Source organism: Protopterus annectens, chromosome 4.part1 (assembly GCF_019279795.1).
Source record: "Protopterus annectens isolate FY-2018-M chromosome 4.part1, PAN1.0, whole genome shotgun sequence".
In the NCBI taxonomy this organism is placed as follows: domain Eukaryota; kingdom Metazoa; phylum Chordata; order Ceratodontiformes; family Protopteridae; genus Protopterus; species Protopterus annectens.
In genome coordinates, this window is record NC_056734.1 from 760,359,312 (window position 1) to 760,385,453 (window position 26,142).

The window sequence follows — 26,142 nt, forward strand, 5'->3', positions numbered from 1 at the left end:
GTAAACACTCTGACCTTTGACATGGTATAATGTAATAAGTATACAGAAGTGGTTAGCATTGTTGCCGCATTGTGTTTGGTTCTCCCTTTTGATTTTTGGGTGGAATGTCATCTGTGTGTAGTCTGCATGTCTTCCTTGTGCTAGTGAGTTTTAACTGTGTGCCCCATTTTTCCCACATCTCAAACATGCAACATAGGTGAATTGGCACATTAATAAGTTGTCCATAGATGTACGTGCTGTGTGACAACTCTGCATGTTTTTTGTTGAGGTGGCACCCATTTAGGATGAGTTAGTTCTATGTTTTTCCCTTGAGTACTGGGATGGGCTCCAGCTCACCTGTTATGCACGGCACTGGATTTGGAGAGTGAATGAATGAGTTATATAACAGCACACTTCCAAAGTACTTCCAATACAACTTCGATACTTCTAGGATTTTGGCTTTTCAGCCATTAGGAGCACATTACGATGCGTAGATTTATGGATTGCAGTACTGTATTTTAATTTCTAATCAACTTTGTGTGCTTTATCTTGCCTTACTTTTGGGAAGGAGAAAGTGGTGGAATTGGTACCTATTCCACTAATATGTGGCAGTAAATCTTTTTAGAGTTCATTTATACTACAATCACTTGAACATAAGTTACATTGCATTGACAGAACTCATAAGTTGGAAGGGTTTCCTACCTTATTAGCATCTCTTTGGCTGGCCTGCTGACAAAGTGACCATGTTTTGACAGCTGGATGTGAGATAGAGAGGGCAGGTGTCGCTGTCTTTTTTCTGGCAAAGGGAGAGGGGACAGATCACCTCAATGTTACCCCTTAGTAGAAACCTGGGTGTGATGTCTTCATTAATGGTAACAGCTCCCCAGGCTTATATATATGCAGTGGAGCATTAATGCATTAAGACTGCTGAGGGATTTGCATATAAGAGATGGTTGGATTCAGCTGGTTTAAATGCAATTACCCTCCTCCCCAGTAATCAGCAGCTATCAGTAATGAGCCTTTTGTGACCTCCAAGCCAAGGGCTGGCAAGTTTCAGAAGAACCACCCTTCAGTTAATGATACTGCAACAGTGGTCAGTTGGTCAACTATTCTTATGGTAGGGTCTTACACAACTGTACTTTTCAGAAGATCATTTAAAGTTAAACATTGTGATGTGGAATAAGAAAATGAAAAGCTATTGCAAGAGTCGCACTTTAAAATTCTGTATTTAAGGCTCCACTACATCTTTTTTGTCTGTTACTTAAATTTTATTTAAATTGCAAAGTGCTTTTTAACAGATTTGTGAAATTTGTTGTGGCCCAGTTGGCTTACTGAAAAATTATTTGTTTTTCTGAGAAGCTATGGAACCCAGTTCAGAAAGGGCTTCGCTACTGCTACTCACTGTAGCGAAGTATAAGACTAAGCTAACATGGTGAAGTACAGTTTAGAAAAAAGTTTAGGGGAGTGGCCATTGAGTTTATATAAATTTGTATAGTGTGATATCTCCTGCCTGTAATCTAAATCTACAAAACCAAGTTGGCAACCCTTATCTGCAGGGCACCAAGCGTTGTAGTTTAGTGTTGTATGCCAAGGGTTTTGGCAAACCACAAAGCTTTTTTGATGCCATGTGAATCAAACCGTGGTTCTCTGTGGATATAGTTGCCATGTAGAGATCCCCAGCTAGTGCAATCCTTTAAATGTTATTCTCCCCAAAAGCTTTATGCACTGCTAATGTATAAAGCGGTTTGCCGCATCTTAACGTTAGTGTCATCACACTGTCATATCTCCAAGGGTGAGCACTTGCTATAATTGAAGGATAAAATCTCCCTGAACACCATACAGCTCAGAGTAACACTAAAACAAAACTGGTCAATTAATTGTTGATGAGTGTGTTGACAAATCTACACCACTTTCAGTATGGACATTGACAGTTTGTTTTGCCTATCTTAGGAATGCACTGCTGAGTTTCTGAATTTGGCCCAAGGTTCTGAGACCAGACAAAGTTTTTAGTTATGACTTCAGCTGGTAGAAGGCAAGTGATGAAGGTGTTCTTTGCGGCCTGTTAAGTCCGTTTTTTATGTGGACTCTAGTTAGTAAGTAAGATCTTAGTAGAATGTTTTCTTTGGCTGATTTAACATATCAAATGCAATGTAAGCATTCAAGTCTGCATATTGCACCTCTGAATGCAGCTGTTCCTTTCTGAGCTGCTAATGTTTTGCATTATGAGGGAGAGAACATTTACACTGGCATGCTGTTTGTGCTAACAGATTCTATGATCTGTTTGATGTATTTTTAACTTGTTAACCAGGGCGGAGCCCTGATCTCACTGGAACAATATAATTCTCAGCCCTTTTAGTCTTGGTGGCTGATCCTGGGGTACATGAAAACCACCTAATCATGTCGGAGGTCTCCACTATTTAGTATGAATTTACAGAGATCTGCAGCATAATGTACTGTAATTAATTTAACGTTTTGTCCTGGAGGTGTATAGGTGGAGGTATTTGCTGTTTCCTCCCATATAACTTCACTAATTGGAAGTTGTACAGTGAAGCTGGTCAGTACACAACTGCACAAGCAGCACATTAACCCCTGTCCTCTTAACACTTCAGTATTCAGCACATGGATCTAGTTTATCTCCTTGTAATTACCAGCTTTTGTCACAGTTGCTCAGCCCATATTCCTTCATAACTGCCAGCCGGGGTACATAAATAACCTCCACACAGGTACTGAAGGTACTGCTTTATTATTCCCACTCAAAGGTCACTGCACCTGGGGGAAGTTGTGATCAGTGGCAGGTAAAGAAAAAACTTCTTGCTGTTATTCTAAGTGGCTGTGCGAGCTCTTTTCAAGCATAATGGTAGCATTCCTCTGTGAAGTGAGCAATGGAACAAGATCTGCCACCTCACATAGCTCTGCTTGAGCAGTTGTGATGCTTACAGTCATATTTTAAGCACGTGACTGTAAGCCTTCAGCATGCACAGCAGAAGCTTACAACCTACTTTGCATCTATGTCCACTACTCAAAACACACAAGCATTTGTAGAGCCATACCCTCTTACATTTTAGCTCCTGTCATACCACTTCAGTCCAGTGTCCACAAGAAATATGATGTAGCTAGATAGATTATTCATCGCAGTGCAGAACTGAGACTGCTTTTTCTTCGATGTTGTGACCCCATTTTTTCCCTGCTATTCCCAACAGAAGTTTTATTGTATACCTCCTATCTTCCTTTTGCTTTGTAGGCCTTGGCCCACAAATTTCGTACACAGCTTCCAGTGTCTTGCAGCCTAATTTCTATCATCCAGGCTTATTTTTTATGTAGCCCCACCCTTGCCCTTGCAGAATGTCATGATAATGAAACTCCTACTGGCTTCCAGAAAATGCCTGAACTAGTAGAAATGAGTTTATAAAGAAAACAGGGCACTTTTCATCTCTGCATATTTTGTGTGTAAGCTGAGACACTATGAAACATGATTATTGAAAAAAACTGTGCTACCTGGGTAATATCAGTAGACTGGCATACCAGATAATGTTAGTGGGTGCCATATCTCAGCACAAAGTCATTGACATAACAGTGCCTACCAGCAGTCTCTTGCCTGATTCTGACTACCTGTCCTCCATTTAAAATCTTTTTTTTTTTTTGTCACACTTGTATTTGCCAGTAGCAGGAATTTCTTCTTGCTATTTTTGACTTTTTTGTCCCCTTTGCTTTCCCATATCACGTTTGTAAATGATGTGGCAGAGCATCTCAAAGGTAATCTGCATGGAGCTCATCAGCACAACTTGTGCAAGAGAGGGTTGCATAAGATCATGGGTTTCAGAGGCACGAAGTCTCTGGATCACAGTCAGTGCTTTTGTTGCATGTTGTACAGTGGTTCCTCATGCTCATCCTAAGTCAAGTTTTGACTGAAGTAGCAGCTGAAAGTCAAGGACCTTCCAATACCTTGACTAATGCAGCAGATTGAATCTAGAATAAAAATACCGTAACTCTTTTTGTGGCTAGGATGTGGCATTCTGCAAACTCTCTGCTGCTGACATAAATGCTCTAGTTGTATCCAGTCCTATCACTGCAGCAGCTAAGTGTGTGCTAGCAGTTGCAGTTAACTTATATTCATTTCACCTACAGTCCATACCAGTTTGGAATGAGTGCAAGTTTTCTTCTGAAACTGCATAAAAACTAATGCAAAGCAATGAGAAAGGAGTTCATTGGGTCCTGCTAAAAAAGTTAAAGCACTTAGTAGCTGTTGATACTTCATTTTCTACTGTATGTGAACAGTAAGATAATGATGTTCATCGTGCTATGCTGCTGCAGTCATCACACTTGGGTTATCCTGCCATCAGGTGGTCCCGCAGTCGGCCTTAATTCCAAAGCCTTGGTCCGGCGTCGGTTGTCATCGCTTCTTCCCTGACGTCAGTGCGGCAGGGTTATAAAAGAAGCAGCCGACACCATTTTCCCCAGTCTTTCTTGCTGCGCGGTGCCCGAAGCAGAAGCAGTTCGCAAGTGCCGGTCGGCCAGCTCCTGAGATTTTCGAACAGAATTTCAGCTGAAGTCTTCTATAAAGCTAAGTACCCCGTTGGGAAAACTTTTCTTGCCTCAGACCGATGTCAGACAAAGTTAACTGTATTTCTTGTGGGAAGCAAATACCTCATAAGGATTTTCATTCTTATTGTATTCCTTGCCTAGGCCCAGACCACGACGTTTCTGGTTGTCGGTTTTGCGCTAGGTTCAATAAACGCACTATTAAGCATCAGGCTGATACCGCCCGACATTATTTTGGCAGAAAATTCAACTACATTATGTCGTCGGAACCTCCGACTACCGATATGTTTAAAAAACGCAAGGACAAAGACCGGCAGCCTAGACCTAGACCAGATACCGAGGTCTTGGTTAAGCCTACCGCCGGATCTTCGGTACTCAGTGAGGTGCCTACGCAGCCCCTGACTACCGCAGATTTAGAAAATACAACTACCTCTCAGTCAGAATCTACCGGGCCACTGGAGCCGGTTCCTCCTCAACTTGTGGACACCAGCCCTGGCGGCGATCCGGAGACTATGGACAGGCCTTCGGTTTCAGAAGGCGTCTTTAAACCGACGACTCTTTCCGTTAAGTCATCCGCTAAGCTTCCAAAGTTTAAGAAACCAGGTCCACAGACTCCCATACAGGCCCCTATGCCTAAAAAACAGATGCTCAAAATGGCGGAGGACTTGATTGCCCTTATCAGAGGTTCCCAGCCCCCTCCTGACAAAAGGCCTAGACTGGAGGAAGATTTACCTCCTTCTGACCAGGAATCCATTTCCTCAGCAGACTCTGAGGAACAGGAATTACCCCTTCCCTCTCTATGAAGACTCAGATGCTGAGGAGTCTATTCCCTCTGTTTCCCCCCCTGAAGACTTCTCTTTTGGGAAAACCCTGCACACCATGAGAGAGCATTTTCACTGGGAAGGACAAGATTACTCTGACTCCGTGAGTTTCTTCTTTTGCCACAGCATAGACCCCTAGCCATTCCTCCTGTTTTGGACATTCTGGATGATGTCTACTCTGAATCCAGTCTAAATCCAGATTCCTTACCTCCAGCACCACCTAAACCAGACAGATACTATCGAGTCCCTGACTCTCACAAGTTTTTATATAAAAGCCCTGCTGCAGACCCAGAAACCATTTCCCAGGGTCCCAAAGGGGTTAAGCCCTCTACTGCTAAGAATCCATTACCTGCGGAAAGAGATTCCAGGGCATTAGAAAGATGGGGGAAAAAAGTGTATACCTCTGCCACTTTGGCCATGAGGGCATTAAACTACCAATTCCACATGATTAAATACCAGCAGTACTTGCTTACTCAGTTAAAATGGAAAATGATCCCTCAAACAGATCAGCTAGATTTCAAAGGGATGCAAGATTTGTTGCAAGCAGCTGAACAAGTGGGAAAACATACCTTGCAGTGTGGTTTTGATTCTTTGGAGGCCTCATGTAGAGCAGCAATCACAGGGTCTGTAATACATAGACATGCTTGGCTAAAAGAGCAGACCTTACCAGAACATGTCAAAGCAAAGTTACTGGATGCTCCACTGCAAAAGGATACACTGTTTGGTGTCGAAGCAGAGGAAGTTTTAAAAAAGATGGAAGAAAAGGCAAAATCAATGCAAACAGTTAGATTTTTTACAGGTACAACCTCCTTGCTTCAGCAGAAACTGGCCATCAAAAAACTGGTCCTTTCCTGCTTCAGACAGACCCCAACGGGGCAGGTACAGACGCCCTAGGGGCAGAGGCCAGGCACAGGGTTCCTTCAGGCCTAGACAATGGCAAACAACAACTCAAAGAGGGGGAGATGACAGATCTCAACCCTTCAGAAAACAAACTCAATGACTTTCCTCTTTGCCTGTCGAGCATAATTGCCCAGGCAGCACCTCTAGGAGGAAAACTGGCTCTTTTCCCACAAAATTGGCACATCATAACAAAGGACAAATGGGTTCTGGATATTATTACCCGAGGCTACAGATTCCATTTTCACACTTTACCACGGATGAGAGGCATGCCAAATCTGCCAACAAACCAATGGGCAGAGGCACAAAAGCAAATTTCAGCTCTTATGAACATGAAAGCAATTCAAAAGGTACCTGCAAAAGAGCAAGGTCAAGGATTTTACTCAAGACTGTTTCTAGTACCAAGAAAGGACAAAGCCTGGAGACCCATCTTAGACCTTTCAATTCTAAACACCTACCTGGACATTCCCAAATTCAAAATGCTCACACTACAGCAGCTTCTTCCCATGCTGGGCAAGGAGTCTTGACTGGTAACGTTGGACCTCCAAGAGGCATACCTGCATGTCCCTATCAGACAAGATTGCAGAAGATACCTCAGATTTTTGGCAGGCACAACGCATTATCAATTCTCTGCATTGCCCTTTGGCTTATCTACTGCGCCCAGAGTATTCACAAAATGCCTGGCATCAGTAATTGCATACCACAGACAGCGAGGAATACAAATTTATCCATATCTGGGTGACTGCCTGATCCAAGCGGGCAGCAAAGACATCCTACTACAGCATCTGGCATTTGTGACAAAGTTGCTAAGTTGCCTAGGGTACACAGTAAACAAAAAGAAGTCAAAACTAATACCCTCACAAGAAATAATTTTCCTGGGTGCCAGCTTGAATACAACGACCCAGATGGCTTACCTCACGCCAGACAAGCAAAAACATCTGGCTCAGTACTTCAAAAACATGGCAACTTCTACCCGGCTCACTGTAAGGAAATTCCTGCAGGCATTGGGGTACATGGCATCCTGCATTCAACTAATTGCATATGCAAGACTGCATATGAGAAAACTACAATGGTACCTAAAAAGTGTATGGTCCCGGCACAGACACAGCCTCGAAGCAACTATAACTCTCATTCCCTGCCTTCAAAAAGAGTTTCTATGGTGGGCTGAAGCATGCCAAGCAAACAAGGGCCTTCCTTTTGTCTCACCTCCACCAAACCAAACCTTGACAACAGATTCATCAGACTACACCTGGGGTGCACACATGGCAGGACAATGCATACAGGGCAAATGGTCTGCAAACCAAAGGCAACTACACATCAATCAAAAGGAGATGCTAGCTGTAAAAAATGCACTAACAGCTTTCAAGGACCTTCTGCATCCAGGACAACTTCTAATAAGGACGGACAACACCACAGTTATGTGGTACATAAACAAACAAGGAGGGACACACTCCTACCCACTATGCAGACAGGCAATGGACTTGTGGAACACAGCATTAACTTACCAAATACAACTGCAAGCACAATTCCTGCCAGGAAAAGAAAACCTTTTGGCAGACAAATTAAGCAGAAATTTGACAGACCCTCACGAGTGGAGACTACACCCACAAGTATTCTCAATGATAACTCAAAGGTGGGGACCGCCAGACATAGATCTGTTTGCCTCAACCAACAATTGCCAGCTATCAAAAATTTTGCACAAGGACTTACCATCCCCTGGCCTGGAAAGTGGATGCCCTATCATTCAGTTGGACAGCATTGTCAGTCTACGCCTTCCCACCTCTGCCTCTACTCACCCAGGTATTACTGAAAACCAGATCAGAGAGACCACAGATGATCCTCATTGCCCCGGACTGGCCACGTCAACACTGGTACCCACTACTACGAAACTTGACTCACAGCCCTCCATGGATCTTACCTCAGTTCCCTCAGCTGTTAACCCAACAAAACTCTCAGATCATTCACAGTCAGCTAAGGACCTTAGATCTAGCTGCATGGAAAATACCTTAAATTATCAAACAACACTTCTCTCAAAGGATGTCCAGAATGTCATTTTGGAGGCCAGGAGGCCCAGCACCAGAAAAACTTACTCAGACAAATGGAAAAGATTTTGTGTATGGAGCCAGGCCAGAAGCCTAAATCCTGGCATCCCAGATATTCCACACATACTCCAATATCTAACTGAGATGCTACACAAAGACCTTTCTTTTTGTCATCCATAAAGATCCATGCTTCAGCCATTTCAGCTCAATATGATACGGTTCCTCCCATTTTCTCTCATCCTTTGCTAAGGCAGTTTCTCAGAGGGGCAAAAAATATAAGACCCCCCCAGAAAACCACCTACTCCAACATGGGATCTAAATTTTGTTCTGGAAAAGTTAACACTTCCTCCTTTCGAACCAGCCTTTTCAGCAGAGCTTCAGTACTTGTCATGGAAGACAGCCCTGCTGCTGGCTATCACCTCAGCACACAGTCTCTCAGAACTGCAGGCACTTATGGCAGTGGAACCTTTCATCATTTTCCATCAGGACAGAGTATCTTTACGCACCAACCCTTCTTTCATGCCAAAGGTAGTATCCAGTATGGCTCTCAATCAGACCATACACTTGCCCACCTTTTATCCAAACCCACAGAATAAAGGAGAAAGACTCCTTCACTCTTTGGACATTCACAGACAGTTACGATACTATTTGGACAGGACAAAGGCCTTCAGAAAATCTGACCAACTCCTTGTATCCTATGCACCAGACTCAGAAGGAAAGACCATTTCAAAACAGACCATCTCCAAATGGATAGCACATTGCATCCGCTTTTGCTACTCACACCACGGGAAAGCAGTGCCTGCTAGTATTAGGTCTCACTCTACCAGGGCTACAGCAACCTCAGCAGCCTTCCTCCGAGGAGTCCCAACAAAGGACATTCTGGAGGCAGCTACCCTGGAGTTCAGTGCACACCTTCACCAAGCATTACCACCTTCCTCTGTACTCAAAAACCAGAGCTGGGTTTGCCACTGCAGTTCTGCAGGGCATCTTAGCTGCACCTAACCCAGTTTAGCTCCTACCACCCAACCATAGCTTTGGGACTCTACCCAAGTGTGATGACTGCAGCAGCATAGCACGATGAACATAGTACAGTTTTGTACCTACCATAAATGTAGATGTTAGAGTGGTTATGCTGCTGCAGTCCAGGTTACCCTCCCTCCATCCCCTCTTCCTAACAAGGCTTTTCTTATACCTCCATGTACTTCTACCTTTGGGATGCATGTCTATATGGTGTATTTGCTTACAACTAGTACCATTGTTTTGCACTAAGGTATGTTTTGCAAGCTGCTTATTGTGCCTTCTTAGTTTGGGGCACCTGACATCTGGGGCAAGAAAAACTGAAGAAAATGGCGTCGGCTGCCTCTTTTATACCCCTGCCGCACTGACATCAGGGAAGAAACGACGACAACTGACGCCGGACCAAGGTTTTGGAATTCAGGCCGACTACGGGACCGCCTGATGGCAGGATAACCCAAGTGTGATGACTGCAGCAGCGCATAACCACTCGAACATCTACATTTATGGTAGGTACAAAACTGTACTTTTCCTTCTGCTCTATACTTCAAAAATGGGAAATTATTTATGTTAGCAGTGCTGATTGTATCTGCAGCCGATAGGTGTATCACAACAGTCTATTCTGTCTATATTTATATAATGGTCGTGCCATAGCAAATATTTATCAACAGTGTAAAAAAAGGAGTATATAAAATTACTTTTACTGTTTTCTTCCTGTTTTCAGCGTTATACCCTTTCTTTTGACTGTTGTGACTTGACGGATTCCTTTCATCTTCCAGTGTAGGGAACACTAGAGTGCGAGAGGTGAGAGTAGGGGACCAGCAACATCACTCTACTGGGGGACCAGCATATCCTGTCGTCTACCTGAAGCACTCCCCTTTGGCTCTCATGTATCCTGCAGTGACTTTAAGACGTGTGTCCGTTCACATTCCCTTATATTTATGCTGTAGGAGTGTGTATACTGTAGCTAGCTTGTGGTCCCAAATCTTATGCATATGGAGTTAATTTCCAAGCCTTCATTCAGAAGGTAGTGTAATCAACACAGGCTGTTCACTGGCAGGTCTGCTTCTTCAGTGAACAGGTGCTGTCAAAGCATTGTGGAATTTGTAAGTATAATAGTTATTTGCTCTTTCATTAAATTGTGTCTCAGAATGAATATCTATGTATAAGTTGACTCATTCTCTTAAATGTCTGCTCTGTGTCACTGTTCCACAAAAATTCTTTACTGCTTTTACTAAATGTTTTAGTCTTGATAAATTATCCTCGGTCAGTGAATTCAGTGTTAATGGTTTATACACGCTTCTTTCCAAGTCCTCAGTGTGTGACGCACCTTCCAGGTACCATATACACAATAACACTTTTTGTTGGAAATAAAACATCCTTTAGAAAAGGGTACAGGTGTCCAATCAACAGATGTTTTTTGTATACCTGTGCGCAATCATTTCTAAGATGAGTCATGACTGTCGTCATTGTAGGCCTGACATTTTCAGTTGCTGTGTTATCTGCTGTAAGCTAAACTGTTAAAACCAACAAAGTTAAGAAAGTAGACAGTCCTAACTTATTAAATAACGTGTCAGATGTAGCTGTAATATTGGTAGGCTTTGCTACAAACCCGTTGGTACTTTGCATTTGTTAGGGCCATCACTGTGCAAAACTGCTGTCACAAGTATTCTGAGATTGTGGTGTTGTACATTGTTAGGAGTCAGAAGTGGCATGTAATTTTGCATTCATTATATTTTCTGCATAAAATTCCCTAAAATAAAATTTTATTTTATTTTATTCCATGGTTAAGACACACATGGTAAAAAATTAGTTAATAAAAGCCACTCAGAAGTGTAGGGATCTAATGCCTTGTTTAGAACTGCTGATTCTTGGAGTTTTGAAGAATCCCGGTTCGAATTACTGAAGTTATACTTGTTTACTGTTTACTTGTACTGCCTTCCACAGCCATTCCCATTCATCATTCATCAGTAGCACTTTGACAGGAAGCAAAGTTCAGAGAGGCTTGCAATCTACAATCATTTTAAGACTTGTGGTTTGCTGCAGCTAATTGCGTACATTTGAGTTACTGTATTTTACCAGGTCATCCTAGTAAAGCTGAACAGCTTGCTAATAGCAGGTTGTACAAATGCTGTCATTTCAACAATACAAAGTACCAATTATAGTCAGTCACAAGATATACTTAGTTGCATGTGCAAGTATTTATGAAAATTCAAATAATAAATCATTTACATGGCTTTAATTTGAGTGTTTGCCTAACTTTTGTATCTTTCCTCATGGTTATTATAGGGCTGTGGTTAATCGAGCATGAAGAAGTGCACACTAAATTCTTAACACATAAAAGTTTTATTTAGTGTATAATGAGGATGATCATAAATTGGGAGGTGTTAATCACTGTATGCTTGATGTGGCTGTCTGTGTAGGATTATACTGGGAGCTAGTTTCTGAAGATTGAAACTCAAGGGCTCCTGCTTTGAAATTTGTGTGATAGATTGCATATGTGAACTACTGGTATATTTATGAAATCCAGAAAAAAAACACCTTTGTGACCAGATGTGCTTTAATTTTTAGTGTTTGCTGTCACATGTAGTTTTTCATTTTTTTCTTAAATGTAGTGTCTTATAAAAATGTAACTCCATGTAGTTCTTTAGCTGTGTGTTGTGCAGTATTTGAAAGTCAAATGGCATGATTTTGATAACAGAATACTTTAAAATATACAATCAAGTCTCCTTATTGCGCGCTTTTACTAGAGGCGTATTAGCCTGACTTCTGTGTTGTGTATTTTTCTTAAAATACTTATTGGTTATATGAGCTGATGAGTTTGACACATGGATACTAATGGATGTGATGGTCATATCCAAGACACTTTTAGGTACAGATATGTAAAGCATACTGAATTCATCAGGCAAATGTCAGCACATTATTATTTGGAGAGGGCATTGACTTGGAAGATATTGTCTTTTCAAGCAGAACTGATGATTTGAAAGCCTTTGTAAGAGCTGCTACGTGAATATTCCTGGTCAAGCTGTATTGAATGAAAGTATAACATTTAGAAGAAAAATCCTTTTATAGTATATCTCTGCGTTTTTTCAAACTTAAGTTGCACAAGCTTTTCTAGCTCACATGATATTAAGCTGCCTTCTGTCACTCACTCACATCAAAGTATGCTCCTGAATTAACTGTCAAAGTACATTTTATTAATAAAATCAATTAACTCCATTTTCAGTGACTTTCCATGAGTAAGACATCTAACCATCATGTGTATGACCCTGCAGTTTGCAGGCATTGTGCACACTTTGTGCCTCTGGGCTCTTAATCATTATTGTAGGCATGCGATGCTCATGCTAAAAGTAGACTGCTGCTGTGTGCTACATCCCGACAACAGTAGCAGCAACACGAATTTGGTTCAGACAGAATTCCTCACTAGCCGTGCTTTTCACTTGTAAAGCAAATCTGTTCTTAAAAAGCCCTTTGGATTTATGTTTCTCTAGCACTATGTACCAGCAAGGACCTGTCTTTTGAAAGACTTCATTGAGGAAAATGATGGCAAACTTGATACAGGTCTGAGGAATTGTTCTGAAAGCATTCTTTATTTTTCCAATGGAAAAATGAAACCAGCCAACATTGTGGCAGCTGTTCAGGAAAGAATTGCATTTCTGTTGACAATGATAAGCACAAATATCATTTTAAATGGCAGATCTTGAAGTATATAAGAATCTCAGTCCAGAGAAAGGTAAGTGTATGATAGAATGCTTTATGTGAACATGAAATGCTTATAGAGGTTTGGGCTTTGTGAAAACTAGCTAGAAAATGTTGTAGTTTGGGTTTGTAATTTAGTGAAAGAATTTAATACTGGTCGAGTTAGTTTGTACCCATATCAGAACATAACGTCAGAATAATTCTGTACCTCATTTTCACAGCACCCAAGGAAATTGCTTACTGCCGTTCCGCAAACCATTCTGTAGTTTTTTTAGATTCTCAGTTGCAAAAGAGACAATCCTCAAGAGGTAGTATTTGTGTGTTTGCCTGTGATTTTTGCTATTATTGTCATAATCACTGCTGTTAGGACATTTGCTGATGTTACACAAGGAAATTGTTCACTTTCTTGTGTATGGAACAGTGAGGACTTTAGGCAGTGAATTTGACTTGCAGTGTACCTGAATTAAATTTGGTATTGACTTGCTTTACAAGTGTACTTGCTTGGGTCGTCTTTAATATTTTAACATAGTTTGTGCCTTTTATCTTTACTTTTTAGCATTTTTATGAATTTATTTTAAGTTTTACAATGCCTGTTTCAATTTTTTATAAGATTTATGCCTGAATGCTATCATGCTGTAGGGAATGAAAGCTCTGTGTTTGCATCTGAATAATGCTAATGTGCTTTTTGAGGGACTTTAAGTACTAGCACCAAATCATGCATCTGCTTCGTTTTCATATTTTGAGGTTTGAAATATACAGCATTCATAATGTTTATTTCAAGATACAGTGAGCAACAGAAATGAAATTTGACGTCTTCAAACCTGATATGATGCAAGCAATTTTGCTTCAAAGTAAAATGTCAAGTTGAATTGTACTTAAATTCATAAAGCTGAAAAGCATGTTTTGTGGTGATTAGCAGTGCATGATTTTGTTTGTAAAAGTCTGACAGCATTCTGGCAAATATACTGAAGAGCACCATTTCTCTTGTTCCGTATGCAGTGTTTATTTCTTTAGAATGGAACAAAGTTCACATCTGACATATCCTTGGAGGTGGTTGATGTTTGACAATGAAAATGTTGATCAGTTGTTTACAAATTAAAATTGTGTTGAATATTTGCCTTATAGAACTAAGGTTCTGTGCATTCTAATAAAATTCTGTTATGATAACACATCTCTGTTTAGAAAATCCATTTGTGATACAAATATGCATCTTTATTTTATTTTTTGTATGTGTCTTGTATAATACACGCACTTGCACTATAATATTGATCATGCATGTATTAGACTATGTTTAACTGTTTTGCAGTTTAAAGAATAGGCTTAAAGTGCAGAACATTCACTGGCTAGTGAATGTCTGACAACATCAGAACTGTGCATTCAAGGTTGTGGATAGCAGGGTATATAGTCAGTGTTAGTTGTAGCGTAGTCTTACATTAGAAATCTATACAAACAATATACCAGCTAAGCTGCATCATGACCTTGAGCACGTCCTTTAACCTCCCAGGGTGTTTTTCTCTAATGGTATAATGCAAGAGGCAGTAGCATCTTTATTGCACTTTGCCTGACAAGTCTGTAAAATGGTCAAGCTGGGCTAATTAAACTGCTTTAAATGCTTATTGCTAAAATGTTCATGCTTTATAGCATGGGGAATCCAAGTCATTTGATTGTACCATTTTTTATTTAGAATGGAACAGCAGGCAGTGAGATGGGATGGTATATTCAGGTGTTTTGGGAAGTGATAGCATTCCCAGCTGGAGTGCAGCTGTGCTGTATAACCTTGAACTAGGCAGTTTAACATCTATCTTACCATTTTGCTGCAGAAATGGGTCTTAGGCCTACTACAGTGAAATGATAGCAGAGGAATAACAAAAAAAAAATGTAAATATAGATTTGAAAATCCAGTGCTATTTCTGAGGCAAGGTTGAGTGCAGACTTACTATAATGGTTAATCTGTTTGTTACTCAGTAGGTACTGTCTGACTCCTTCACTGAGTGGTTTAATATGCTGAAGTAACTTTGAAGTGCAGTAAGTCATCCTAATAGGATATGTAATAGTTTTTCACCTGAAGCAGAGCGCTACAGCAGTGAAATAAATAGTTCAGTCAAATGTGCATGTTATTTCTGAGTTGGAGAGGTGTTCTTTTTGTTTGAACGTATGCATTTACAATGTTTCTGGCTCATTTTGAGGTACAGAAGTTTGCTTTCTCTTAGCCCTGTGTATTTGGAATGTTTTTGGTTCATTTGTTAACTGTCCTGTAAAAGTACAAAGGAACATTGCTTCACATGAAGTGGCTTCACCGATGGAATGCATTTATTTCCTTGTCGAATATGGCTCAAAATCCATTGTTCTGCACTGCAGTGGATCCAGTATCACTGTAACAAGGGCCACAGCCTGTTTATAGAACATTTCACAGGTAATGTATCTGATTGCTGTATAACACTTTTAGCCATGTATTATTAAACTAGTTCTCTTAGGGCTGTTCTTGGCCACCAGTAGGTAACCATGCTCTGCTGAGTGCAGGAAGTTACAGCAGCCTTGAAATTAAAATAATGCTGGTTATACTGTGATTTGGATACTTGTTGGGAGTAATACTATTTTTCTGAAACAACTTATGTAAACTGGCTGAAAAAAATATATTAGGAGGCTAATAATAGCCATACAGAATAACACATTCATAAAGTATCAGAAAGTATTCGAAGAACTAAGCCAACACAGGAATGGAGAAGGGAGATACTGCTGATAGGTATGACTGCAATTAGGGGTATAGAGAGTAGGCAACATGGACCAGGAATTTGGGAAAACTGGCAAAGAAACCAAGGTATTGGGATAAAATAATTAGAGGGAAAGTTAATAGAATGGGAAGAGACCAAGAATACATTTGGACTGCAGGCTAGAGATTGCCTTCCCTATCAAAGATTGATATCAGAATTTAGGCAAAGAGAAGGGGATACGGGAAGCATAAGTGAAAGGCCAGCACTGGTAGAGTTTTTAGTTGAATTTAGAACAGAAGCTGCTGTTAAAAGAAGGGATAATTAATAGGGCATATAAAATATTGTATGGTAAGTATAGGAATCAATCAGAGGAAGTTATAAATAAAAGACTGGGAATAGAGATTAGATAAGCAATTCACAAAGAAATAATGGGATGATATATGTATAGCTCTCAGATAAGCAACAAAGTCTAGAAGATTTAGGATTTTATGCTTGGAAATGTTTGCATAGGCATTTTTATGTGCCAAGCGGACTCCAAATATTTTTTTCTTCAGGTAGATTGCAAGTGTTGAAAGTGTGATGGGAAAGAAAGAGGTAATTGGGAACATATTTTTGGGAGTATAATAAGTTTGGCAGGCTTTAAAAATTCCATACAGGCTATTCTGTCAGAAATACTGGGTAAGCAAATTGGTATAACTAAGGAAATTGTATTTTTGAGCTGAGATACGGGATCTGAATTGCTTAGATATAGTAAGGCTTTGCTATGTTTAATTCTGTTAGCTGCCAAAAAAAGCATTACTAGAAAATGGAAAACAGTCTAAACCAACTGTATTTGAAGTAGTGAATATAGTAAAAGAAAACAGCACTGAAAGTGAGATCTTCAGAAAAGGATAGGAAGAAACTACGTAGAAAGAAATGGGAACTGTGGGAACAACACATGGGAGATAATGGTTGGGGGAGGAATGAGTTTTAAGGGAAAACAGGAATTGAATGATTTATCTAGGGCTGGATTAACAATGACTCTGCAGAGGATTATATGTGATGTATAATGTTTGTAACTGAGAATATGTCAATACTGTTTGTTTTCATTTATATACTTGTATGATTGCCTACGCCATAAGTGATTTTTCAATAAAATCAATAAAAATGATTAGAATAGAAATTGAAAATAAAACATTCCAAAAAGGGGAAAAAAAGCAATACTGATTAAGAGCGAAGTACTTTGACATAAGTGCTATAATTTAGTTACATGTTTAGTTACAATTCAAAGTGGAAGAGGATGATAAAGTGTGTGTTGGGGGGTACGATATAAGGAGAAAGTAGGATTTTGGATGCAGATGTTTAAGGCAAATAATAACCATACAGAATATTGTATTCATAAAGTTGCAGAATGTATTCTAAGAACTTGCCCAACAAGAATGGAGAAAAGAGATTTTGCCAATAGGGATGACTGCAAATAGGTGTACAGAAAACAGTCATGAGGGGCTTGAATTTAGTGGAGAAAACTGGCAAAGGAACTAAGGTATTGGGAACAAGTAACTTGTGAGAGAAAGGTAACAGAGTGAGATGAGGCCAAGAAGTTTGAACTGCTGGTTAAAGACTGCTTTCCTTACCAGTGATTGATAATAAAAGGATAGGGGAGTCCTAAGTGAAGACTTTCTCTGGTAGAATTTTTAGTTGAATTTAGAGCAGAAGCTGCTCTTAAAGGGAAAATTAGTAGGGCATACAAAATGTGAATATTGGGTGAAGATTGATGAAGTCTGCCAGCCTAGCCAGATATAATTTTATAGATAATTCTGTTATTTGTAAATATTAATGTCAGTCACAGGCTTGTTGTGTTAAATGGAAAATGCTGTTATATGTGGAACTGCAAAAATGTAACAACTGTGCACTCTGCTGACCAAGTAAAGCATGTTGTGACCCTTTGATGTAAACACGGCTCCGGCCAGTCTAGATGAAGGAATACTTGCTGTTGTGTTCAGGCCAGAGTTAATGGCCAGAATTTGCATGCATAAATTTCCTTTATTGCTCTGATTTCTGTCCAGAGGTGAAGAATGTAAATGTAGTTTCTGTTAGCCTGGGAACCCAGGGAAGTGTGAAGAATGATATGATATGATGTGAACCAGGAATGTGATTTTAAAAACCAAGAGAATCAGAGAGCATTAAGTATTTTTGTCTTGACCATCCAACTCACCAGCACCGTCTTGCTCTATATGCAAGTTTACCTTAGATTTGTGTTTTCTCTTAGAAATAGCTAGAAACTAGAAAGATTAGACTGTGTTTTTTTCTGTGATGTCAGAACTGTACTACTAAATTATTTTAAGTATTTCTCTGTGATCTCTGAACTCTTGAGTAGCACTGTGTAGTAAAAAGTATTATCTTGTGTTTTGACTATTTATTATTAAATATTTTTAAACTCTTTCAATGGCGTCTGTTTTTGTGCAGATAATTTAAGCTCTTTAGAGTACTTGCATGCCTTTGGTAAAATTGTACAAAGCCACTCTAAAAGCTTTAGCCCTGGGCAGTACTACCAATTGGATAATATTGCACAGTATAATTGGAAACCCTTTTAAGGGCCTTTGAGTAGCTGATAAATATTAGTGGGTGGTGGCAGATGGGAAAAGGGGGCACAGCTGGAGAACCTGTGCCAACCTTCCCCTGGAGTGTCTGTGTGGTTATATAAATTCTTCTCAAAGTGCATGTGTGTGTGTGTCCGCTACTTGGGCAGGGACATGAAGCACTGGTTGGACAGAGAAGGTGCTGGAGGTTTTAGCTTGCTCACTAGGCTGAGATCTGAACCCTATAACTGTGCCAGTGGGGAGTCTTATTGGGGACCTGGAGAGCAAGGGAGCGACCAGCCCCAGACTGACTGCGATCTCTGTGCGCTTGAGGGAAATTGCACTTTACTGTGTGTATTTGTTATCCTTTCCTCCTATATGAGACGCCCCTCACTGATGTTAATGGTGAGGACTGAGGCTCCTTGATTGCTGGGCCAGGGCACGGGTGTCACATAAAATATTGCATAATAACTGCGAGACTCAATCAGAGGAGGTTAGAAAAGATTGGGAAATGAGACTGGAAAAGCAAGTTACAGTACAAAGGAATAATGAGAGGGCATATGTATGGCTTCCAGGTATGCCACAAAGTCCAGAAGGTTTAGGATATTTGCTTGGAAGTGTTTGCATATGCATTTATACCTCAAGCAAACTTCAAGAGAATTTTCCTCAGAGAAGTAGCAAATGGTGAAGGTGTGATAGGGCGGAAATTAACTGGGAACAGTTTTTTTGGGAGAGTTGATTTGGGAGATTTTAAAAATTCCCTACAGAGTACTGTGTCAGAAATGTTGGGAGAGTAAATGGCTGTAACTAAGGACATGATTCTTTAGAGTTGGGACATAGCATATGTATTGCCTAGACATAGTAAGGCCTTAAGTTGAATTCTGGTGGCTGCCAGAAAAGTAATTAGTAGAAAATGAAAATCAGGATCTAAACTAACTAAATCTGAAGTATTAAATATTGTAAAAGAGATAAAGAAACTGGAAAAGGGATCTTTAGAAAAGGAAAGGAGCAAACTGTAGAAATAAATGCAATTTGTAGAACAATGCATTTAGAATAATGTTCAGGAGGAGATGGAGGAGTGAATTTTTAAGGGAAGGCAGGAATTGAGCAATTTATGTAATATTGGACTGGATGACAGTTATAAAGAAAGAAAACCTAAATAATATAAGTGAGTGGAAAAATGTTAATATGGTTTGTTTTCTTTTCTATTAATGTATGTGTGCCAATGTCTTAAGTGATAATTTAATGAAGGTGTTTAAAAAAAAAATCCTTCACCAGGTAACTTGGCTGGTCTATGGACTGTCTTTAGCTGTGTCTTTGGAAACAAGGGGATGGGAAAATGTACAAGGACAGCTTGGTGTAGCAGTCAAGCGCTAAGGTTTTTGGTGGGTAGTAGGAAATCAAAGCACCTAGTGAAACCCTTGCAGACACAAGGTGAACTTGCAAACTCCACAAAGACAGCACACACAGTGACCAGAGGCCAGGATTGAATTCCAGATCACAGAGCTGTTAAGTAGGGATCTCTATTACAATTCCAAGTGAGCCCTGGAGTTGTATTCTCCTTTAAAGTAGTTTTTTTTTCTGGGGGGGTGGAACGCAAACTCCCCTGTGGAACATGACACATCTGCGAAATTAGTTTCGCCAAACATAAAATGTATGAACGCTTTTCAGCAAGACTAACATCTCTGATGGTGGACTTTGCCTTTTTCTCCAGTGTTGTGTGACCTTAGAGTTGGTGTGTACAAGTTCTGAAGTGTGTGGGGTGCCCTCCCACATGTGGTGTTTAGGGGAGCTTGCCCCCTGCAAAAAAAATGTATTATGTTCACTAAAGATAGTTTTGGCAAACGTTTTTGAACTTTTTGCTGTTGCTGAAACTACCATTGGCAACTCAACATGATTCCCACCCCTGCATCCCCCGACTTATATATATATCAATTCTGAGATCACCATATGCTGGAGAAAGGGAATATTTCAAGAAAATGCAGCCTTGGAATTGGTATGTGTAAGTCCTCATTGTCAGTCATTCACTCTTGCTGTCCCAGGACTCACATTAATGGGTAATTTCAAACAGTTATCAGGCAGTAATAGAAAAAAACACAAAGGGAAACACATTCCTGCGATGAAAATAATTGAGTAAACCAACCACAAATTCCAAATCATAGACAGGAACGAAAACGGCAGTATGAATACATCCAACAAGTACCAGCAATGGACAGTATCAAAGTCTGTATGTATCACAGAGTCACCATTAGAGTGTTTAAGACCTCTTTATTATGACAAAAAAGTCAGCGCTTTCACCAATAGGCTTCTTCAGACTTTAGAATCTGTCTACAAAGTAGAATTTAAATAGCAGAAGCAGATAATTGAAGTCGTTGACGTCAGTACTATCTATTAAACATTTAAAAAACCAACTACCCCCTCAGCTGACAAACTCCCATCAGAATTCCTGCAAATAGCATCTAAAGCCATAGCTTATCCCATCTCCATCTGAGAAATGATAAATGAAAATGAAGGTATAATCCCCATCCATCTGAAAAATCATTATTATCCCATTACACAAACAAAGGTGGAAACTCTAATGAAATGTCCAACTTTCCATAGCACTGCTCTCCCTCTTGTGCAAAAAAAAAATAATGGAAAAATCAACAACAAACAGCTACCCACACCTTCCTTCAACCTACTGGCAAAAACTGTCAACACGATTTAGACCTAGACCTCTTCACAGCACCTTGCTTGCCTTTACAAAACCATATATCAAAAAAACCGCACAAATAATAATAATATCCTCTCCTCTCTGTAGACTGTAGACTTAACTTTTTGACATGGTTAACCAACCACCAGATCCTTACATCCTAAAAGTCCCACTCATAAATCCACTATCCTATCCACTGGTTCATTCACATCCTACCACAGAAGACAGCAGTAGCTGTCTACTGGAAAAACCTATCTAATCACCTACCTATCTCATTAGGGTGTCCCAAGGCTCCATACTAGGCTCTCTTTCTTTTGTTTTCCATTTACATCATTTACATCAATTTAGCCATTTCACACTCCACATGTGTATTCAATACTAGATGATTCTCTTGCTCCTCTCCTCTCCTCTCCCTAACCTCTAAACAAAACTCCCAAACACAAAAAGCTTCCAATACAGTAGAAACTGGTTCTCCAACCGCTGCCTAAACTAAAAAAACTAAAAACTAAAACACCACACCCAAACCTACCCACCTTTACACTTTACACTTCACTCTCACATCTAATAATGGCACCCTTATTTCCCCTGATCTGACCAGGAAACTCTTAGGAGTCTAACCTCAACTTTACCCACATAATGCCACCCCAACAAAAAATAGTCAAAAAAAAAGTCAACAGAAAAAAACCATTACTATCACCATAAAAAACCCACCTACATTACTAATTAGCTACATCCACTATAGCTAGAACTTTACTCTCTCTCCACCCTTCTTTATGCTCCCAAAGAACCTCAAACTATCCTAAAGAACCTCAACAACATAGCTGTATCCTATAATAACATTGCTAGACTGTCTTAATACCCTAAACTAAACTGAACCACTTGTCTGAATTAATCTAAAAAGCTGGCTGGAACTTCCAACTTCCAATTCCTCAAATCATCACACAATCACTCACAACTCCCTTGGCCCTTTAAATACTCCCCATATCTCCTCAAACACCTCTACTCAATAAAATCAAAAATCTAATGACTAAATCTAAATCTATCCTAATGAATATAACCAAAAGCTAATAACAATAATTTGTCCTTGTTCTTATTCCCCAATGACCAACTGAGTAAACCTCCCACTCCTCTCCTACTTTAAACATCATTTACATAAATCTCTTTCCCACTTTTTAAAAACATCTAAACTAACTGACTAACCACTGGTTGTTTCTACCCTTCTACCTTCTAAACTCCTTTCTTCTTTCTCTAAAATCCTTTTCTCTAAAAACCTTAATAGCCTTAAAACTATCAAATTAAGACCTACTAATTATAATAAAAAAAAAAAAAAAAAAAAAAAAAAAAAAAAAAAAAAAAAAAAAAAAAAAAAAAAAAAAAAAAAAAAAAAAAAAAATTTAATTATATAAAATTATTATATTTATAGCTGTTTAAACTGTTTTTGATGTTTAATTGCTGTGCTTTTTGTTTTTTGTGTATTTTTTTTACTGTTTTTTCTCCTTTTCTCCTTCTGAAAATGGACATATATCCAGTTAGACTAGCCCGTTCTTCCCCGGCCATACAAATGTATAAATAAATAAAGTGATAAAATACATAAAACATCTGTAAATATGTTAAAATTAGATCTATAAAGATAGATTCTAATGAATTTAGATAAAAACAAATGGTTAAAATCATTGACGTCAACCTAGTCTGTTAAAAGCTTAAGGTGACTAAATACATAAACCACCTATAAAAATATATATATAAAAATACTTCAAACAATAAGAGTAAATGTGAATCCTAAAATAAAAACTTAAACCTAATTCTAAAATACTAAAGAACAATCACTGTTTAGGTCTGGGTAATCTCCTTTTCTTTAGAATAGGTTGCAAGTGAACTTTATCATTTAACCCTGGAAATTGATCTGCTCTACAGCGAATAATCCAACGCAGTTCACATTCCTGGGTATAATTATCTATATCTCCACCTCTAATGTTAGGCTTTATAGCCTGCATAACGCAGAAACCAAAGGTGTGTGTGGTTCCTGCTCAATGCTTGGCTAATGCATTGTGTTCAGAGCCTATACGTATATGATAGATGTGTTCCCTGATACGTTCTCTTAGCTGCCTATTAGTTTTGCCAATGTAGAATGCTGGACATAATAAACATTTGGCAAGATATACCACATTAGTACTTAAACAGTCCGTCCTAGTCTGAAAGAAAAATTCTTGGCCCGTCACTGGTTGTTTAAAGACACTATCTGTGTCAATGTACCTGCATTGATTACAATTATTACAAGGTACAGTATTATAATCCAAAGTGCTAGATAATGGGTTTCGCAACCTCATCGGATGTTGGCATAACAACTGCTTCGGGTTTCTCTTGTTTTTATATATGAACTTGGGTTTAGTGCCCACAATACTACTGATATCATTGTCTAAAAGGAGTGTCTCCCAACGTTTCTCAATAATGTCTTTTATATACTGAACGTCACTTGTGAAATATATTGGTATGCTCAGCTCAATGGTCCTTGTTGATTGTCTAATTTTTAAATTATTGCCCCTCTCTGAGAAATACGGGCGTGCACTGGATGCCCTCAGATTACGTACCACTGATATGGCTCTGTTGACATCTACCTCTTTATAACATCTTTCAACCAGTCTTGATCTAAGACCTTACAGTTCATTCCCAAAACCTTCATCCGAAGGATTAAGCCTTGATGCTCTCATAATTTGCCCCTTTATTACATTGTCAAAGACATATTTGGGGTGCATGCTACTTCTGTGCAATAAAGTATTCCTGTAGCATGCTTTCCTATGAACTGAGGTGTTCAATAAACCATTCTCAAGTCTCATAACATTAACATCTAAAAAAGAAATATGGGTCCTAGACGAACATGGTGTAAACTTGAGGAAGTCAGTTAGGTTATTCATAGATGACACGAATTCTACTAACTGGGCCTCATTACCCCTCCAAATTAAAAATGAGGTCATCGACAAACCTCCTATAGAATCCAACATACTGTTGGAATTCCCTTAAAGGGAAGAGGGAATCTTGTTCCCATTCGGCCATTACTATGTTGGCGTAGCTGTTGGCACACGAGGTGCCCAGAGCTACGCCATCCTTCTGAATGTAAACTTCCTCATTAAAGATAAATACATTATTATCAAGGACCATTTCCAAAAATAATGCCAACAAATCTATGATGTTACCATCTAAATCAGAATTCAGATCTAAAAATCGTTGTACACTAACTACACCCAGTTCATTCGGTATAACCGTAAACAGACTTTTAACATCGAGCGTGACTAAAATATAAGAATCATTGTCTTCCCAAGGTTCTGGTGTAGTCATAAAGATCTAACAAAAACTGTTTACTATCTTTTAGAATGAATGGGTTGGCCTCCACAATAGGCTTCAGATAATATTCTATAAATATCGAGAACGTTTCAGTTAGCCATCCCTGCTCTGCGACAATGGGTCGCATAGGTGGATTATGTAGGGACTTATGAATCTTGGGGAGGCCTTGTATGACGGGAATCAATGGATTGTTAACTTTTAGATATTTAAACAGAATCCAAGTTATTATAAAGCTTTTTACTAGGTCATCCAACATATCATAGACCTGAAAAACCTTATTGGTTATTACCACCATGTCTGTCTTCAAATAGTAGGTATCATCACTTAACATCGTACTCATACTCCCCAGATAATCATCAAGATCTACTAGGACAATAGGACCCCCCCTTGTCTGCCGGGCTAATGATTATCGATCGATCCTTCCTTAATTCAGAAAGTGCTTTACGTTGTTAAAAAGTTAGATTGTTTTTCCGATGTTTCACCTTATGCTTAAAGTTCTTCTCATAATACTTATATAAGTCATTCTCCACCAATTTGGAGAAAGTATCTAAAGTGGAGTGTAGCAAGGGTAGATGAGTACTAACTGGTTTAAACACACTGGTGTAACCTACATCATCGTATGTTACATTTATCACATCCAAAATCAAGTTTCAATTGTACATTCCGCACACACATCCTGATGTCTAAAATAGACTCAAGTTATATCACTGTTCCTGCTGGGTATAAAAGTAAGTCCTTTGTTAAGGACCTCTTCTTCACATCTACTTAGCAACTTATGAGACAAATTCAGGACTAAGGACCTTCCGCTCTTCCCCACATCTTCTTCAGAGTTGGACCAACGTAATCCCCTCCTGACCTATTCCGCTTCTGTCGTCCTCTGCTCATAGATCTGCATCTCCCGCCTGGGCGGGGGAACTCTATTGGGAAAGGGGACTGCATCTTGTGATTCCCTGCCACTGTGAAGTTTTTATCACTTTAAATGTTTAATAGATAGTACTGACGTCAACGACTTCAATTATCTGCTTCTGCTATTTAAATTCTACTTTGTAGACAGATTCTAAAGTCTGAAGAAGCCTGTTGGTGAAAGCGCTTACTTCTTTGTCATAATAAAGAGGTCTTAAACACTCTAATGGTGACTCGGTGATACATACAGACTTTGATACTGTCCATTGCTGGTACTTGTTGGATGTATTCATACTGCCGTTTTCGTTCCCGTCTATGATTTGGAATTTGTGGTTGGTTTACTCAATTATCAGGCAGTGGTCTTAACCACTGAGCCTCTGTGCTGTCCGTTTTTATTCAAAGTGCTGTGAGCAAGTAGCTAGTGAAAGTGTAATTTGAAATAAGTAAAGTTGTGGAGTCGAGCGAAATTATAGTTGAATGATTTTAGAAAAGCCAGCTTTGCATAATTGCATATTCCCTCAGAATAGCAAAAAGCACAACTCACAGAGTAAGCCGTATGAGGCACATCTGCAAAGCAAAATGCTGCAGTAAATCGCTTTGCAGAACAAGTTCCAGGGAAGAGTGTGAGAGAGCAGTATCATTCAGAGATTAAATATACTTTGAGGGAGAAGGATATTAAGTCTTGCTGGTTAAATGAAATGGAAGCAGGGAAGACCATCCGAACATAAAACAGGCAGTCTGAGAAAATCTAACAAATGCTTTAATGGGACAGAACCCTTTAGAAGCCCGAAGAGGACCCAGAAAAGCAAGGGGTGGCAAACAAGAGCTTTTCATAATGAAATTACCAAGTTACTAAAACTGTTCAGCTTCATTTGGCTGGTTGAAACTGATGTAATTAAGACCATCCTGATTTATTGATTACTGTGTTGCTGATGTAAATACACTGAG

General features: G+C 39.4%; 1 protein-coding gene across 2 annotated transcripts in view; it reads left to right on the forward strand.

Annotated features, from left to right (window-relative positions):
* PLCH1 (phospholipase C eta 1) overlaps positions 1–26,142 on the forward strand; it is a 3,453,772-nt gene that overhangs the window by 883,305 nt on the left and 2,544,325 nt on the right. The window contains exon 1 of one of the 2 annotated variants that reach the window (XM_044070510.1): positions 12,645–13,025. The exons of the other annotated variant lie outside the window; for it this stretch is intronic. Coding sequence (XP_043926445.1) covers positions 12,983–13,025 — 43 coding nt within the window. The 5' untranslated portion in view covers positions 12,645–12,982. Of the gene's footprint in view, positions 1–12,644; positions 13,026–26,142 lie in introns of those variants that run through there. 2 annotated transcript variants of the gene reach the window in all.